The sequence below is a fragment of the Aspergillus welwitschiae genome (assembly GCF_003344945.1).
Source record: "Aspergillus welwitschiae strain CBS 139.54b unplaced genomic scaffold BDQ94scaffold_64, whole genome shotgun sequence".
Taxonomy (NCBI): domain Eukaryota; kingdom Fungi; phylum Ascomycota; class Eurotiomycetes; order Eurotiales; family Aspergillaceae; genus Aspergillus; species Aspergillus welwitschiae.
Window position 1 is genome coordinate 32,052 of NW_020798758.1, and position 16,419 is coordinate 48,470.

At 50.4% G+C, this 16,419-nt stretch overlaps 5 protein-coding genes across 5 annotated transcripts; 3 read left to right on the top strand and 2 right to left on the bottom strand.

Annotated features, from left to right (window-relative positions):
- Positions 1–186: 186 nt before the first annotated feature.
- On the bottom strand, positions 187–3,111 carry optB (small oligopeptide transporter, OPT family). Its single transcript, XM_026768273.1, has 2 exons — positions 1,249–3,111; positions 187–1,190 (listed from the first exon to the last, which is right to left on the bottom strand). Exons 1-2 carry the CDS (start codon positions 2,942–2,944, stop codon positions 526–528), a joined length of 2,361 nt encoding a protein of 786 aa, XP_026620269.1. The 5' UTR covers positions 2,945–3,111; the 3' UTR covers positions 187–525.
- A 2,798-nt stretch (positions 3,112–5,909) lies between these two features.
- Positions 5,910–8,421, bottom strand: BDQ94DRAFT_175776 (uncharacterized protein; the record flags this gene model as incomplete). The annotated part of the gene is made up of 8 exons (XM_026772559.1): positions 5,910–6,076; positions 6,137–6,670; positions 6,722–6,981; positions 7,031–7,474; positions 7,530–7,865; positions 7,926–8,032; positions 8,122–8,179; positions 8,267–8,421. 8 exons carry the CDS (start codon positions 8,419–8,421, stop codon positions 5,910–5,912), a joined length of 2,061 nt encoding a protein of 686 aa, XP_026620270.1.
- A 2,021-nt stretch (positions 8,422–10,442) lies between these two features.
- On the top strand, positions 10,443–11,241 carry BDQ94DRAFT_154274 (uncharacterized protein). Its single transcript, XM_026768274.1, has 4 exons — positions 10,443–10,588; positions 10,643–10,761; positions 10,830–11,039; positions 11,110–11,241. The coding sequence occupies exons 1-4, from the start codon at positions 10,447–10,449 to the stop codon at positions 11,146–11,148; spliced, it is 510 nt and encodes a 169-aa protein (XP_026620271.1). The 5' UTR covers positions 10,443–10,446; the 3' UTR covers positions 11,149–11,241.
- A 2,171-nt stretch (positions 11,242–13,412) lies between these two features.
- On the top strand, positions 13,413–15,456 carry BDQ94DRAFT_163776 (Mss4-like protein; the record flags this gene model as incomplete). Its single annotated transcript, XM_026769818.1, has 9 exons — positions 13,413–13,533; positions 13,610–13,818; positions 13,873–13,949; positions 14,213–14,235; positions 14,379–14,634; positions 14,733–14,930; positions 15,038–15,076; positions 15,161–15,332; positions 15,400–15,456. 9 exons carry the CDS (start codon positions 13,413–13,415, stop codon positions 15,454–15,456), a joined length of 1,152 nt encoding a protein of 383 aa, XP_026620272.1.
- Positions 15,457–15,530: 74 nt separating this feature from the next.
- BDQ94DRAFT_175779 (putative citrate synthase) lies at positions 15,531–15,994 on the top strand (the record flags this gene model as incomplete). The annotated part of the gene is made up of 4 exons (XM_026772560.1): positions 15,531–15,561; positions 15,675–15,729; positions 15,785–15,867; positions 15,918–15,994. The coding sequence occupies 4 exons, from the start codon at positions 15,531–15,533 to the stop codon at positions 15,992–15,994; spliced, it is 246 nt and encodes an 81-aa protein (XP_026620273.1).
- Positions 15,995–16,419: the final 425 nt, after the last annotated feature.

The window sequence follows — 16,419 nt, forward strand, 5'->3', positions numbered from 1 at the left end:
TGAGATACTCGGAGGAAATGAAAGAAGGAATGAACCTCTGTGCATAGAATTTTTCCCCTACAGACCGGGAAGACGATTGAAGAGCTTTTCCTGTATATGTATAAGCGAGTTGCGAGAATGGATTAGTATATAGTTAGCATTCATCCATGCAATGAATGACATGATGAGATGATCAATTCATTATATTGACATTTTCTTTCAGTGCTTTTCTTTTTTTTTCTTTTCGTTTTATTCTTTCCCTCCGACATTCAGTGGCATGATACAATTTGTTATAGATTCACATGATCACCACATGTCGTAGAAACAAGTCCATCAGGAGCATCATCATCACGATCCAATATGCAAGGCAAAATATGTCACAGGATTCACATTATGAATTATTTTAATAGCTTAGCAGAGACAGGTCGTGATCATAGCTGCGTAGCATATACACAAAAAGAAGCAGAAAGTCCCACCCACCATTCATCATCATCATCATCAATACACCCACCCTAATCAAACATATACCCTACACCCCTCCACTCACTACCAACTCTTTGGTCCAAACGTCTGCCCACTCGGCAGGATCTTCTGCACTGCAGTACCCGCCATATCCATAGTAGTACCGGTAATACTAGTACCCCACCAAGTCGGGAAACTAGTACTAGTCAAATCGAGGGTCAAGAAAATCAGGATGGTACACAGATCCAACCCGACGTCCAGACCCGCAGACAGGACGTAGTTGTAGTGCATCCACCAGCCGCGCCAGCGGTCCCGGATGTACTTGTTGAAGATGATACCCACGATACCCCAAGTAAGGTAGTTGAGGGGTGTGGCGGGGGGGATCAGACCCGCTCCGCCGAAGATGAGCGGGGCGTTGAGGAAGCGGATCTGGCTCTTGGGGTACATGCGCGCGCCGATGTAGATGAGGACGGGAAGGATGGCACCGGCGAGCCAGAACCACATGAGGCCGGAGTAGAGCTGGCCTGGGGAGAAGATGCGCTGGGGGCCGATAAGACCCCAGATGACGGAGGCTTGGTAGAAAACACGGCCGTTGGGGCAGCTGTAGTTATCGGCTTGGGTTTCGCTGCAGACGTCTTTGATGGTGGCGAGACCCCAGTTCATCACGGCGATTTGGACGACGGAGGACCAGAGGGCAGCGATCATTTGGGCGGCGAAGGTGACTCGCGGGGGTAGTTTCATGTAGTGCGCTGTGGAAGGGTTAGTGGGGCTTTCTGGTAGGTATGGGGATGGGATAAGGATGCTTACCTAGTTTCATGTCCTGGTTGAAGTAGAGACCTTGGTACATGCTCATGTAGCCGTAGGTCTTGAACAACATCATGGCCATGGGCTTTCCGGGCTGGATGTAGCCGACAATGAATTCCGTCAAGACGTTCAGACCAATGGCGATGTTGGTGGCGGCTTGCACGATACCAATTGGCACGTACCACACCAATGCCATGATCAAAGAGACAAAGAACGCCCACCAGCTCAGGTGAGTCGGGTATCCCAGAACCATGCCTAAGCCGATTCCGATCATGATGAGAGTGATGGCGGCATACCACCAGAGGGGCACCGTCTTGTACTTGGACATGAGGCGGGCGTGGACATCCTCCTCTTCCTTGCCAAAGTTGCGGAAACGCACCCACAGTTCCTTACCGTGGAACAGACCAGTGTGGATCAGAATAGCAATGATGGTCGCGAACGACAGTCCGTAGCAGAGACTGAAGGTGGTGGACAGGAACAGCGGCGAGTATTCCTTGTATGCCTGGACATCGAGAGTGAAGTCCTTGGTCATGATACGGGACACATTGTACTGCGCACCGGTGTTGTCGTAACTGTTCGAATCGCTCATGGGCAGGTATTCGAACCACCACATGCCGCTGTAGTGCATGCCAATGGTGACGATCCAGAAGAAAATGAACATACCAATAAGGGTGTTGGCAATTGCATGCCAAGGCGCGATCAGGGGACTGAAGTTGAAGCCGGAGATTTGCGTCCAGTCAAAGGTCATAGGGATTAGAGACAGACCAGTGGACCCGCCAAAGAGCTGGTTGACCACGGCATTCTGGGGCTTGATCCAAGTCACCCAGGCGAAGATACTGAGGAACGGAGCGATAACACCGGGGATCCAGTACCAGCAGAAGGAACCGATCATAACGTAGAGGAAGAACCGGTACTTGCCAATCCTCCAACCGGCTACCTTGTTGGGATCGGGTCGGCTGTGGTCATGAAGCGCCGAGAAGAGGGTGCAGTTGATCAGATTGGAAGGCCAGATCATGGCAGCTGGAGTGACCAGGAAGCGGTGGAAGAACCCAGCCATACCAAACCCGAGCATCTGGGTCGAGATACACATGAAGATTTCAAATGCCCATCCGAATCGCTGCTTGTAGAAGGCTCGCTGGGCCAACAAGACGTCTGTCGCATAAGCCGCACCACCACCAAAGGTGGCATTGGCCATGACGACAATGAGACAATGCTCCTTTTTGCTGAAGGGACCGGGGTTCGTGTTGCACTCGATTCCGAAGAAGCGGAACTTCTTGCTGGGGATGAATTTCGCCCATGCGACACCAACAGGGTAGGCGACAACCTGGGCGACGTAGGAAGGAATGACGATATAGGGGTCACGCATCGAGAACAGCATGTTAAGCGCCGAACCAATGGTCGCAAAGATCAAACCAATGGTCCAGGCACGAATGGTGTTGGTGTGGCCTCCTTCATCGTAGTTGGGCACGGCCGCACGCACCTCGGGGTACGGCGAATTATCGAGGAGCTCCTGCGTAATGCCCACGCGGGCACCCTTGTCATCCGTATTGAGGGCCTCATCGATCTCGTCGGCAATATCGTCCGGGAGGTTCGGGTCCCAATGGTGCTGTTCCTTCAGGTTCTTGAGATGGACGGTGGCTGCCTCCGGGGAGGATTCATCAGCCACCGCCGTGCTGAAAGCCTGCTCCTTCTCACTCATCGCGGCAGTTGATGAGGGGAAGCACGAAAAAAGGCTTTGGGGGAAATCAATGAAGACAGTAGTGCATGCACGGAACTCATCCACTGGTTCAGAGGAGTAAACAAGGGAACACAGAAAGGGGGGGCGGATGAAAGCATCATATAACCACCCAATTTACCCTCTCCTGGATAGCGACGACAAGAGGCGCAAATAGAGCCGACGGTAACCCGACGCCTTATCGGACTAGGAAATAAATTAAACGAGCTGGTGGCGTCCACTGATTGCGGGAGAGTTTATCTCTCCGGTTATCAGTTACCCCAGTCTGTTCGCCATGTTCCGATGTAACCTGAATGTGTCTTAGCTTTGGTAGTAGCTGGATTGGACTTGGAACCAGTCGTGCGTTAGCTAGTAGATCCAGCCAGTGGCGGACTTGGGAGCGCATTTGCCATTGTCAGCCCATGCACGACATGCACGGTCCTCGGGGAATGCTCCCATCCCTAACCTCCCTTGCAATTTGGCTGCCTAGGTAATATCAGATGAGAGAGTCTCATAGTTTCGCGCAGACCGATAAGTTGCACCGAAGCGCATAAGGCGCGCCCCTCCGGTGAAGGAACTAGCCCCAGAACCTAAAAATTGGGGCAAAAGGAAGACCTGTCCACCATCCGGTCCGGTGAGCCAGCTGAATTACTGGTACACTGGGCGAGCTCGATCGCAGTCGACCCAGGTGGGGATTCGGTCATTCGGACGATCCCATTGATGGGAATTGGCACGCGACCAGAGACACGTGCATTTGATTCGGCGATTTAAACCAGGAAAGAACAAGCAAGTTACCACTAGACTGACTGCAATACGTCTGAAGGGGGAGGGGGGAAGGAAAGGGTCGCCTTTGACCGGAGGTATGTCTCGGATGTGAGCGAAAGGATCGGGGGTTGGGTGGTGGCAAGATGGGCAACGAGACCACGCAAGTGGTTGCGCTGGACGAAGAGGGATTCCAATGCAAACCAGTGCCTAAGAGATAAAGAAAAGATTACCAACGAATATCGGCGGAAAAAGCAACGCTGATACGGCGGCAGCAGAAGTGCAGGCACGATGGTCAACTTTCCCCGGGTCTCGTCCGGCGGACTAGCCCCTTTTGCACCAGGCTTGTTTGCGATAAGCTAGCGAAGCGCCGGCGGGCTTCACACGGCGAATTGGCGGGCGCAATTGTGTTCGAGCCATCATCCGCACGGCTTCAGCGAAAGCCAATGGGGCGTTGTCTGGACTTGGCAACTCTCTAGCCGAGGTTTTCTGGATGTTCTTCTCTCATCGCGTGGCATTCTTCGTGTTTTGCTCTTTCCCGTGCAGAATTCTTGTCGATCGACTCGGTCGCGCCGTGGACTGGGGAAACCAGGTCAGCCAGATGCTATCAAAGCCACCGAACACGAAGATCCCATCCTACAGTGACTTGACCAGGACCACAGTTTGGTCTTGCTTTTCCGTTATCATGCACTAGTCCATGACAAACCAGCCTTAGCCATTGGACAATGCGCGGACTGTTTTCGGGCGGGCGGGGACGGAGGGACACTGATAAGCAGCTGAGCACTTCCGGACATTGGATGGGCACCGTAAATCCCCAGATTGGTCCATGCCAGACTAGTCGTGGACGAGGTGTATCATGTCGACGTAAATTAAATTAGCACCTGCCTTCTTCTGCTTAGTTGGATGGTGTGGGAAGAGCCCTATCCACCCCGTCGTCTGCCACTAACGGCACGGCGGGATGCACCGTCCCCAGTTAGCCTTCCGGGCTGCATGGAAACATGGAACATGGCACTTCGCCATCGAGACGCGGGAAGAACCTCATTCTCGAACATCCCCCTGACTATTAAAGGATTGACCCCCTTGCTGATACCATGTAACCCACATTTAGTGCGTGTCTGGATGTGTGCGTGTGTGTGTGGCAGGGGTAGTTGACCCGGAAGCACTCGAGTTGAGAGAGCAAGAGAGAGAGGGAGGAGGCGGAATGGAAGAAAGAGACAACAACCGGTTTAGCCTGGAATCACTTGACCGCTGGTCATCCTTCCATTTAGCGCCAACGGCTTGGCTGCCCGATCTCCTTGTTTCACAACTTTCTTCTACTGTACTCGTCTCTTCCCTTTGCCTTCCCTGTCCCTCATCCACCCTCCCCTCTTCTACGTGCTGGTGCACTCTATAGTTCGAACGCCTCTTGATGCCTTCCCTCTAAGCGAGCCTACTTTTGCCGAGAAAAAAGATAGGCGCAGCCACTGAAGAGCCACCGGATGGCCGAATGGAATGCTGACTCCTTGGCATGTAGCATGAAGATTGCCGTATCAGCCGATAACGCGAGGGGCCAGAGTGATCTCGAAGGCAATAAGATTAGATTGAACATCAGGGCCAGCTAACCCATGCATCCTGGACTCGCCATGAACCACTTAGATGAGTTGGTGTCGACGTTGCGCTACATCTCCAATCTAGCCCGTTTGCTGGCTAGACTAGAAGCCCCGATCTGGGGTGGGTAACGCGTCTAATGGATACGAGGTAGATAAAGAAATATTATACAAGACGGGGACACATAGTGTGCTTACGGTTTAGCCGGACAAAACGCCTATTTCAGCCATGATTACAGGGGCATGCACACCAATATGCGACCACCAGGCACTGAGACTTCCAGTAGGTCGACTGCATATGCCAGGTTTGCTTTAGCTCACTGCGCCAACGGGGCTCCGTTGGGTCGGCCGGCTGGCTTGAACCTTATGCTTCTCCATCCCATGATCTGGCGTTTCCTGTCGGCCCCCCTCTCTTACCCCTTTGATGATTGGTGGTTCATGTTGGCTATCGGAGTCACGCGATAGACTGCTCGTCTCTCCGCCCATGTAAGCCGATCGAATGACGGTCTTGCGTCGAGGATTGAATTCTTGTTTTGTAGTTCGGGTTTTGCCATCGTGGACTTCCACCCTGATTTTTCGCAGCTCGCAAGCAGATTGGTGACTTACAGTGGTCCGTACGGTTCGGTGGGAGCGAAGAGAAACTCATCCGTTAATGCCCATTCGAAGTCCGCCTGGAATTGCTCGTCAAAATACGAGAAATCTGGCCGATCCGTAGAGCCTCCAGACACGTTCCCTGAAATAGCTAGATTGTCGCGGTTTGCATCGGTTCCTGTCGTATATGAAAGTTGCGTCAGTAACCGTGCGTATCTACCAGGATGCATGGCCGTACCTTCCGGGGCATTGCTTTGGGAAGTGACCGTGCTATAGAACTGGGGGTCGAACTCCTCTCGCCACCACCACACCGTATCGATAACAGGACTGACGACCAACCGGCTCCGGATCCGAAGAGCGAGGTATTCACTTCCATCTGCCTTCCGGAACGCTTTGGTGCTATTCCATAGTTGGCTTAATACCATGACAGTCTTGGCCGCGATATCAAAGTTGTAAACTGACATTTGCTTGGCCAGGTTAATTGCAGTGAAATAAGATGTCTTGGCTTTTTCAACATCCATGGTAGCCCATTGGGAGCCTTTCAATACCCGTAGGAGGGCTGAGGATGCTAGAAGCAACGCATAATTCATCTGGATGGGAGAAGTAGCATAACCGGCCATGCTTTGTCCCAGACTATGTATGCTGCTAATAGTGTCACATGCGGCAGTCGTCAGCGTTGCCAGACAGCCTGATGAGAATGAATTGGGATTTCGGAAAAGGTGGAAGATTTGGATACTCAGACGGCACATGCTCGTAGCAAACCTGTCGTACGCTAATCTGCATTAGATTATATTATTATCCATACGAAGAGAAAAGGGCCTACCTGAGAACGCCTGCGCCTCCAGGTCAAGTGCTTGGTCATCATATGCCCGTAAGAGTATATCGAGCGATCTCTCTTGTTCAGAGGATAGGTTCCGGACTCCGAGCTCCAGTACTGCTGTACTACACCGGGTTTTCAAATCCTCGCACTTCAGTTCAAGCACTAGCGATGGAGAGATCCTCTGGAACAACGAATGTTTCAGGTCCCCATCCAGTTCCAGGTTTACTAGAGAGCGAGGGGGTTGTCCTTTTATCACACACGTACTGTACCCAGTTAGCAGGAAGAAACCAAATACCGGGGCGAAGCACGTACCGCTGATAGACGATAACACAATGAGCCCAGAGCTCTGACCGTCTGATCATTTCTGCTTCTGATGGAGCAGGGAGCCTCTTTCTCTTGGAAAATTCATGACTGGACATGGGAATGTGTAAACCATTTTGCATGGCAATATGGAGAAGCATGCCGCTTAATGGGAACGTCACGTCCGCCATAGTGGCATCTTTCGGAAATGGCCATGTCAGAACTAGCAGCAGCCCCTGGATGCAGTGCCAGGCTGAGCTCCCTGATATGATAGAGAGTAGGGCCATTTCGTTTATATTGCGCGCAAGAGCAGTTAGCAGAGTTGGGTTTTTGGAATAGGTTCGGGACGCAATGCCGACTATAGACCAAAATAGAAACGGTGAATGCGTATAGTACACATTTGGAGTGGTTTCCGGGTCAAGAATTGGAAGGAACGGAGCATATTGTTGGAAGAAGCTGTTCCGCATCAGAAACGCCCAAAACGATATTTTCGGGGCAAAAATATACTCACATCTGGAAGAGCTCGTCTATCTCACTTCCGGTCAGGTAGATGTTGTTCAGTGAGCGGGGCTCCGTCGCATCGGGGGCGCGTACACCTGAAATCATCCCCGGTCCCGGTAATGGCGGTCCTAGTCCAGGAGAAGGTAAAACATGTTGCGAATCCTCAACCGGGGGTGTATGTGACTGAGTATGGAAAGCCAAGTCGCCCTCAACAGCTGCGGAATTAACTCCCATCTCAGCCGCAGCCGTTAGCATCGCAATAGGCGAGGGTCGAGATGGATCGGGTTGTGCATATCGCAGTCTTCGTCGCAGCTCATCGGTCTCTTGCTCGAGCTCGGACAGTCGCCTGTTGTGGAATGGTTACAATTTATCACCTGTCAATCATTTAAATATAGAGCCAACATACTTGCGTTTGTGCTCCCGACGAAAGGGATCCGATATTATACACTGAATGTTCAGCTTTGAACAACGCGAGCATGCCTGAGTGGGATTCAAGTAGGCGTCACATTTTGCCTGTTATTCAATTAGGAATAGCCATTGGTAGATACTGAATCCCATTTCCGTTATCGTCAGAAAGACACCCATGGTTTCAAAATCCATACCTTCTGCTGCCTACACTCAGTGCAGGCCTTTTTACCTCGTTTCACCGATGGTGAAGGTCTATTATCCATCCATGTTAGTACTGGTTATGCATTTGGGCAGGCGAATCTAGCATTCGAGTCATCATACATAGCGGTAATTACTTACGTTCGCTCGCCAGATGCCATTTCACGCGATGCATCTTGTATGCGGACTCGAGCTCTATGATCCGGTGGCTCATGCTGCTGTTGTTGCGATGATGAACGTTGGAGACGCCGGCGGCCAAGATTCGGCTCCAGAGCAGCGCGCGGAGATAACTCCATTATAATCTCCGATACAATGCCTTAAGAAGTCGGAAGTGTTGGAATGTAACAGCCTGCCTGACGAAGTTAATACAAAACCAAGATATGACGGAAATTTGTCATTACTAGAACTAACTATATCAACTCTTACTAAGAGTACTTACTAGACAAAAGTAGGGGCCGAGCCGCCAAGGAACATGACGGTTAGTGATGTTGAAGACTCCGTCGCGTGATTGCCTGACAAAAATATATATGGAGGTATCCACACTCGATAGAGAGATGCTTAGTGAATAAAATTGAAAATGATGGGCCTATCCATGACAAGTCAAACTACAAGCCAAGCTGATTCTTCCAGCCTAGAGATCTCCCACTCCATCCATTGGGAACACTTGGCCATCAAGCCTTGTTTTGCCGGAACCGGCCTCTGAAATCACGGGACTTCGGAAAAAGGTACAATATCATTGGCCCATATCCCGGTACCGGCTTTGTGGCTTATCGCTATCGCTGTGATTCTGGGACAATTTATTGTTCACCTGCAACCCAAACATAAATTGAGCAGTACTTTAAGAAAAAGAGGAAGATATAGATGGGGATATATTCTCTAGTCTGTGCTTTGAAAGGTTATAAGAAGAGCAGCATCATTGATAGATCCATGAGGCGATTGGGACAATATATATATTGTAGCGACTGATTATTATAACCAAAATAGTATGCATATCCTGATTCTACCGCGAATGAGTACCATACTCTATTTCACTATTGGTGAGAACCTGGATAGCTAGTACTAGTACATGCTATGAGGCTGCAAGACTGGAAACTCTCGCGATGCTACAATCTCACGCATATGCGCCCCTCCACGCAGATGGTATAACTGCTAGGACATTTTCGCTCAACAAGGAAAGGATATCCCAACTACCATAGCTCCTATAGGTTTGCACCAACATTAGGCTACAAGACCCATGTAAAGAGGCTAGTCCCAGTGGCTTGGATCAACTGCCGACTTGAGATGATGTCATCAGAAGGCCACATGCGTGAACCACCATCAGCAGTAACACAATCTGCCTCCCTTTTCCTTCCAACCCCTATGGTTGCTGATGCGGCCAAGCGCATATGTAGCGTACCACGTCGTTGATACAGTACTGCAACCCCCTAAGTAACACGATTATAGATCGGGACGCATGGGTAGCTCTCTTTCATTGAAGATCTGCAAGTTGCCGGCCAAGTATCCAGACTTAGCTTCTATATCAGACCACACTCTTGGCGAACTATGATGTTACAGTGCCACAAGTGCACCAGAAACTCGCTGCTACACTGAGTGATGTGACATGACACTTGTTAAGTTGCTTGCGTGTCCTTCGGGACCGTTGTAATCCAAGCACTCGGGTGCCCGTGGGGCAGATAGTCTTCGTAAACGTATACTGACGTACATGAAGGTGTCTCGATGTGGAATTGCTCCCCACCGTTGTATTCGCGACAGAGGTTGCTTTGATCTGTCATTTCACCAAGTAGCCATCGCAAATGTCCAAGGTCTTCGAGACGCAATGACCGGTCTGTAAAGTGGCTGATGTGAATCTGGATTGGATGCGTAATAATTGCAAAGTCTGTTTGCAGAGCCATGTGAAGACGGGGTGGTGACAAAGGACCCAACTGACTATATGGTAGTAGCCACGATATCAGTAATATTATAACCCAACTAGCATCGTATGCTGTATGGAGCCATCTCGTGGGTGCCCTTTAGTTGTCAGTAGATGGGAATTTGGAAAGCCGAACCGTAGACCTCGAGCTGAACTCCGGATGCAAAGACCATGATAGAGGTGTCATTATCTCACTCTCGCCATTATACTAATACTTCTGCTCACTAGTAATACAGGATCTTGTCCTGAACCTGACGTGCCCGGGAGTGGCGAAAGGGGATGAGGCGGGCACAATGCTCGATTTACTCACCGTGACATCACCGCTGGCACAACGCGTCGATCCGACATATAAACATCAAACAACATGCAAATCCCTTATTGAGAAAGAAACTTTCACATTCATCAATACATCATGTCCTCTGAAATTCCAGATATCCCTGAATTGAAGCGCGCCGTGGAAAGCGGCCAGCGCATTGACCCAGGGGATGTCTCTGCTCTGGCCCAGACCGAGAGCGAATTGAGCGGTGGTGGGCCCATTAGAGGTGGAACAGCAGGTGCGTTCATACTACTTTTAGGCATTGATGCATTGTATTGACCCAAGCAAACAGCAACAGCACAATGCCTGGCCATGAAGCAGATGAATTTCGACGCGAAATTGGAGGCTTTATCGCGAAAGCCACAGAGCCACATAACACAGGATGATGCTCGGGAGCTTCACGCGGCTGAGGTAAGGACATCATGGTTGTACTTCTCTCTGAGATAAACAAAGAGATTTAACTCGCATGTCTGATGCAGGGCCGCGCCTTCAACAAGCCACCCGGTCCCGGGTCCGTCTCCGCGCAAGTCCAATCTATAGCCGATCGCAATGAGGCCCTTGGAGTCCCTGCTGTACCGGGAGAGGCTCCTGTGTACATTACGAAGGATGATGCGAGGGAGGCTCAACATGCTGAATCGACGATCTATGGCGGACAAAACCCACGGGGTGGGATTGCGGCACAGATGCAGGTAAGTGAGAGTAGATGGATGGACCTGAGCGTCCCCGTCTGGTCTGGACTACAGCTAACAATTGGCCTAGAGTGCTGCTGATAAAATTGAACATGCTTATCAGGACTAATTCGTCTACATTCATGGGTTTCAAGTCTGACAAGGCCATAGTGAGCCTATATTCTATCCCATTCTAATTGCCCATTGCTCATAAAAAGCCATCAGTACATATTATGACTGTTTCAGAACATATTCGCTATTGTTTATATTTCATACATTTCAAGAATAAGCTTCTTTGTTACTCTATTCGAGATAAGCGATGTATAATTGTACATTCAAGTATAAGATAGTAACTAAGCTTATTATCGCTCTTGGAAGCGAGGAGAGACGGCTAAATTTGGCTTCTGTCCTCGGTGACTTTTATAAAATATCATCACATTTACGGTGTAGGCCCATCTATTTGTCTCGCTTAGTAGTCTTGGCATGTGGTTTCAGAGGACAGCGATGTCAATTTTACAAGGTCAAGCCTCCCAAAGGGATATTTCTTTTTTTGTAGGTAGCTTACGACAACTAATTACAGATGTTGTTTGGAAAGCCATTGATAGGTGGTCATGTTTAATATTTACTGATTCCAGGTGTGATCATCGATCACTTTTGCTAATTCGTCTTTTCCAATCTCATACCTTGTATGCCTTTTGCTCATGATGCATACTGTATTCAAAGATTTTGGACTATGAAGGCAATAATCGGGCTGAGATGCTTGGTTCTGCGTGGCTTTGCATATGCAGAGTGATGAAATGCATAGATTCATACCTAGAAAGGTTATTTCTCCGCAGCGATGCCAATTGGTTCTTTCATCTTGTAGACTGCATGAGAGCAGTGAGTCGAACGTGAACTGTAGCTGTCACAACCGCAGCTCTGCCTCAAACCAACTACGATGATGCAGTGGCATTGTCAGGCATGCTCTGCCAGGTCTGATCGGGGGCCATCCTTTGACATTATCGCGCATCCGGCTGCACTTAGCGCCAAAACCCAGGAGTAAGCAGAATATGCCGAATGGCGGTCTAGGCCATTAGGACCGAGCAAAACTAAGGATAACCATGTCCAACGCAATTGCAGGTGTTTGTGCTCGGCAACGATGTATGGTGTACAAGCTCTTCATGTCCAAAGACCGAGCAGCTCCATAGTGGTACTCCAGAGGACAAGATTTCAAGTCAAGAAGATGATAAGTCGATTCGTAGATCAAACATGGTATTTACTTATGTATCAAGCCTTTTGAAGATTGTGCCGGATACCTGACTCGAGATGTTGAACAGGGATACCCCGCGCAGATCTAACATTCGCCCAATTTTTTGGAAATCGGTGAGCAAATAATTGCTTTTTCCCGACACAAACACAAACAATATGCCTCGGAGCTCACGTATTGTGTGGAGTAACGCGCAGGACTTCGTCTTTAGCTCGGTTGACCGGATAGTTCACGGGCTTTGAGGTGACCTCAACAAGTTCCCCCGCCGACCCGCGTGTCGCGGAGCTGTCGGCCAGCGATCGGCGGCCAGTGCGCCCATCCGGGACCAGGAATCTCAAATATCCACGATTATGGACTAACTCAGTGCACCTTGCCGGTCATCTCCGGGGTAGAGCGTGACAAATCTTTGTCCGGAAAGAGTAGGATGGAAAGAGGGACCACCACTGCACCTTATCCGGTCAACATGGTTTATGGACGAGATCCGACACGTCTATTGGAACAACCGCCCACACCATTTCAGGATGGCGGCATGTCAAGTGCGCGATCAGCATCCTGATTGATATGGGGCAGCAGGAGGATGATTGGTGAGAGTGCAGGGCAGTGCAGTGAGGGAGCGAATGGTTCCCGACATAACTCCGCAATTACCGCACAAACAGCCGCGAAACCTGTTGAGAGATGAGCCAGCTGGAAATGGAGTCCGAGAAGTAAGCAAGGGGCCAAGACCAGAAGTTTCTCTGAGGCGCAACAAAGAAGGAAACCGTGCATCGCATCGAGGGACGAGGAGTGGGGAATTGGCGCAGTGACGAGCAGGAGAAGAACGAAGCAGAGTTCGTCCCGTGACGCAAAGGCGCCCCCCTCTTCAGGCCATGACAAATTGTTCAGACGGTCGCGGCCAGCGCCAATTCCAGCCATCCAGCCATGTCGTCAACGAGAACGGCTTCTTCCTCTCTATCGCCCATCCGGATCCTTGGGTGACAATCATCTCAACACATTGTGGATGGGGCAAGATGGGAGCTATAAATACGCCGCCTCGTCTTCCACTTTTCTCGAGGGTCCTCATCTCGTGAGCACCTTGGTCGCCTTCAGTCTCCCCTTCTCCAATCAGCATCCTCCAACACCCTCCAGATCCCCATCCAATTATTGTCAGAATGCCTTTGTCCGGCCACTGCCTGTGCAAGGTTGTCACTTACACCGTGGACATTGATGCACCCCTCCTCGTGGGGTACGATCATTGTGACGACTGCCAGCGTCAGAGCGGGTCAACCTACTGTAGGTGCTCTCCTTGGCTTACCCCCACGGTTCGAACTAAGCATGGCCGTACCATGGTTACTAACCTTCCCAACAGCTCTAGTTGCTGTTGTCCCCAAGGACAAACTGACTGTCAATGGACCTCTCAAGAAGTGGTCTGGAACGGGATCCTCCGGCAATGCGGTGCACCGTCTATTCTGTTCGGAATGTGGCTCTCCCATCGCACACGATCCCGACGCGGCCCCAGAAATTATCGCCCTGAAAGCTGGTACTTTGGACACGGAGATCAAGAAAACCCTCAAGCCAGTATGTGCTGCGATCCCGTGGAATAGCCCCCATGCTGATCTGAATTCGTTCTAGGACACCGAGATCTGGACCGTTGGCAAGCTTCCTTTCTGCCAGGAGCACCTAGCTAAGCCTTTCAAGCATATGCCTGAGTGAGCAAACACCGAATGGAGGGTTCACAAGGCATGCTATGATATGACGAATATTATGCAATGTAGTTAATGATGTATTCACCTGAATCAACTATCGTTTCTTGGAATATTACTCATTTTGACCAATATTTTTTGATCGCTGAGGCATGTAGAGGGTCAGATATGGCTACCGATGTCAAGAGGCAGTGTTCAGCGGCGATTGAAAAAGACGTGCCACGGCGGATTGAACATGGTACACCATAGCTAATTGCCATACACGCGAGAAAATTACTCCGCAAGAAGCCGAGTAAGCAGCACGAAATCTTGGGATTTTGCTGACGGTCGATACTTGGGAAGCAACATTGTCAAGCAACACAATCGAAAGTCTTGGAAACCCGAAACACTCTGCTACTGTGGACATCCGCTAACCACCGGGACATTATGCCGCAGTCTTAGGCGATCTTAAATTGAATGATGGTATCGCCTACATTGCGGTGCATCTATACAACAGAGCCCAACTAGCTAACCCGCTACGGAACATCGTCAATCCACTGTCCTCCGAGATACTTATGTCAAAGACACGCGCACCGATGCGCAATACGAGATCCCAATTCAAAGAAAGGCGGTCTCAGCCGTGGACTTCACGAAGATCAGAGCCACAGGAACGGGAACCGACCGCGCAGATCAGGTCGCGGGTGGCCTCAGGGTACATGACCTGGGTTGAGAAACACTACTGTTGTGGAGACGGCCATAAGTTTCTCGTGCGAGGTCCACTGCAGTGGCGGAACAATCTGACTATTCTAGGGATCTTGAAAGGAGCTTGCTTCTTTTCGGCGGCCACAGTTTGGAGCAACTCAGTGAAATCGACCTCGAGGACGTACTGCATCTCCTTGTTTCTGGGTCTTATCCGACGGTGCCGCACATGGATGGTTTGAGCCACGAATTGACAGAAGCCATGCTAGCCGTGCCAGATGATGTGCAGAGAACGGTTTGGACCCATCCGTAAGTAAATGTGATCTGCGCCTGCCATTGCTAATGGATTGGCTGTCTAGAAGCACCTCGTCGCCGCTGCCGCTCATGGTTGCTGGCCTTTCTGCTTGTCTAGCCAGCCATCCTGACATGATTCCAGCATCGCATGATGCTAATATGTATTGAAAAAGTCCTGAAGATACCGACCGTGTAATGATCCGAACTGTGGCAGCCTATGCTGTGGTATCTGGCCTCGCGAATAGTCACCGAAAGTGTCTACGATTTACGCCGCCGACGAGGGGGAGATCATACTATGAAAAGTCTTTTGTGATGGCTGGACTTGTGGACCCAAGGACAGGTCGGCCAGATCGTGTCAAGCTGTCCTGCTTCCGGCAGTTTGTTATTCTCAACTCGGATCACGGAGTGGCATTTACAGTCTTCTCTGCCCTGGCCACAGCATCATCCTTGACGGATCCTATCTCCTCTTTGATCACCTCCATAGGCTTGTCGTGGGGACGGCTGCATTTCCGTGCCACGAATTCTGCCAAGAGAACTTTGAAAGATCTTGGATACCCAGAAATATACCAGGATATATCCAGAGAGTGAAGCAGGGACATGTGAAGGTGTTTGGGCATGGCTATCGCTCGTACAAAGGCATTAATCCGTGAGTGCCGCAAATCCAATCCATACTGGAGGATCTGGATTTGTCTGCCGACAATCCCATCAAACCAGCCGAGCGATTGGAGAGAGTTTGTCCAACTGATGCCTACTTCAAAGAGCGGGGGCTGTACGTGAACGGTGACTTTTACGGAAATTTTGTCTTTACAGCCATGTACGGCGCCCGAAGAATGACATTGCTCGATTGGACCAGATACTGACACGAGTAGTGGCTTCTACCCGAAGATCATCCCAGTGGCTATGTTGGCCCAGCGGATCATGGGAATTATGACGCATTGGCGGGAGTACATGTGTAAGCAGTGATGTGACGGTAGGATATCGGGACTTTCTAACAGCCTACAGTGATGCGCGGCAAGTTGTCGCGGCCATCCCACATCTACACGGGGGAGGCAGAGGGAGGAGTTCCGCCGGGGATGTAAGTATGGTTGGATGCTACATTAGGTGATGAGCAACTTATGACTTTCACGAGCACGCAATATTGATTTCGAAGTAGTGTATTCTTGGCTGGAATTGTATGGCTTCGGTAATAGAGTCGAGCATGATGTCAAACAGTCAGCAAGGTCAAGCAACTCTCATGGCAGCTAGCCAGCCTGCCACCGGCGCTACTGCCCTGCCGGCTGACCAGCCAGCAAAGAAGCCATACTGTGTCTTCACGATTGGCCAGAAACAGCTCATCATTTTAACTGCCGCGCCTGCCTCTTCATTACCAGTCGCACTGATCGAGCCAGCTATGTCAAGGTCTCGCTTCGACCTCTACGGGCTCCTTCGCCGACCAAACCGGCCGCTGACCTGCCTATATTCTTTGTTTTGCCATCCAGATCGCAGGTAACATTGCTCTGGCCAT

Coding starts and splice junctions, on each gene's coding strand:
- optB (XM_026768273.1), bottom strand. CDS start 2,944: ATGAGTGAGAAGGAGCAGGCTTTCAGCACGGCGGTGGCTGATGAATCC. Junction 1,191..1,248: donor CAACCAGGACATGAAACTAG/GTAAGCATCCTT, acceptor ACCCTTCCACAG/CGCACTACATGAAACTACCC.
- BDQ94DRAFT_154274 (XM_026768274.1), top strand. CDS start 10,447: ATGTCCTCTGAAATTCCAGATATCCCTGAATTGAAGCGCGCCGTGGAA. Junction 10,762..10,829: donor GGGAGCTTCACGCGGCTGAG/GTAAGGACATCA, acceptor TGTCTGATGCAG/GGCCGCGCCTTCAACAAGCC. Junction 11,040..11,109: donor GGATTGCGGCACAGATGCAG/GTAAGTGAGAGT, acceptor CAATTGGCCTAG/AGTGCTGCTGATAAAATTGA.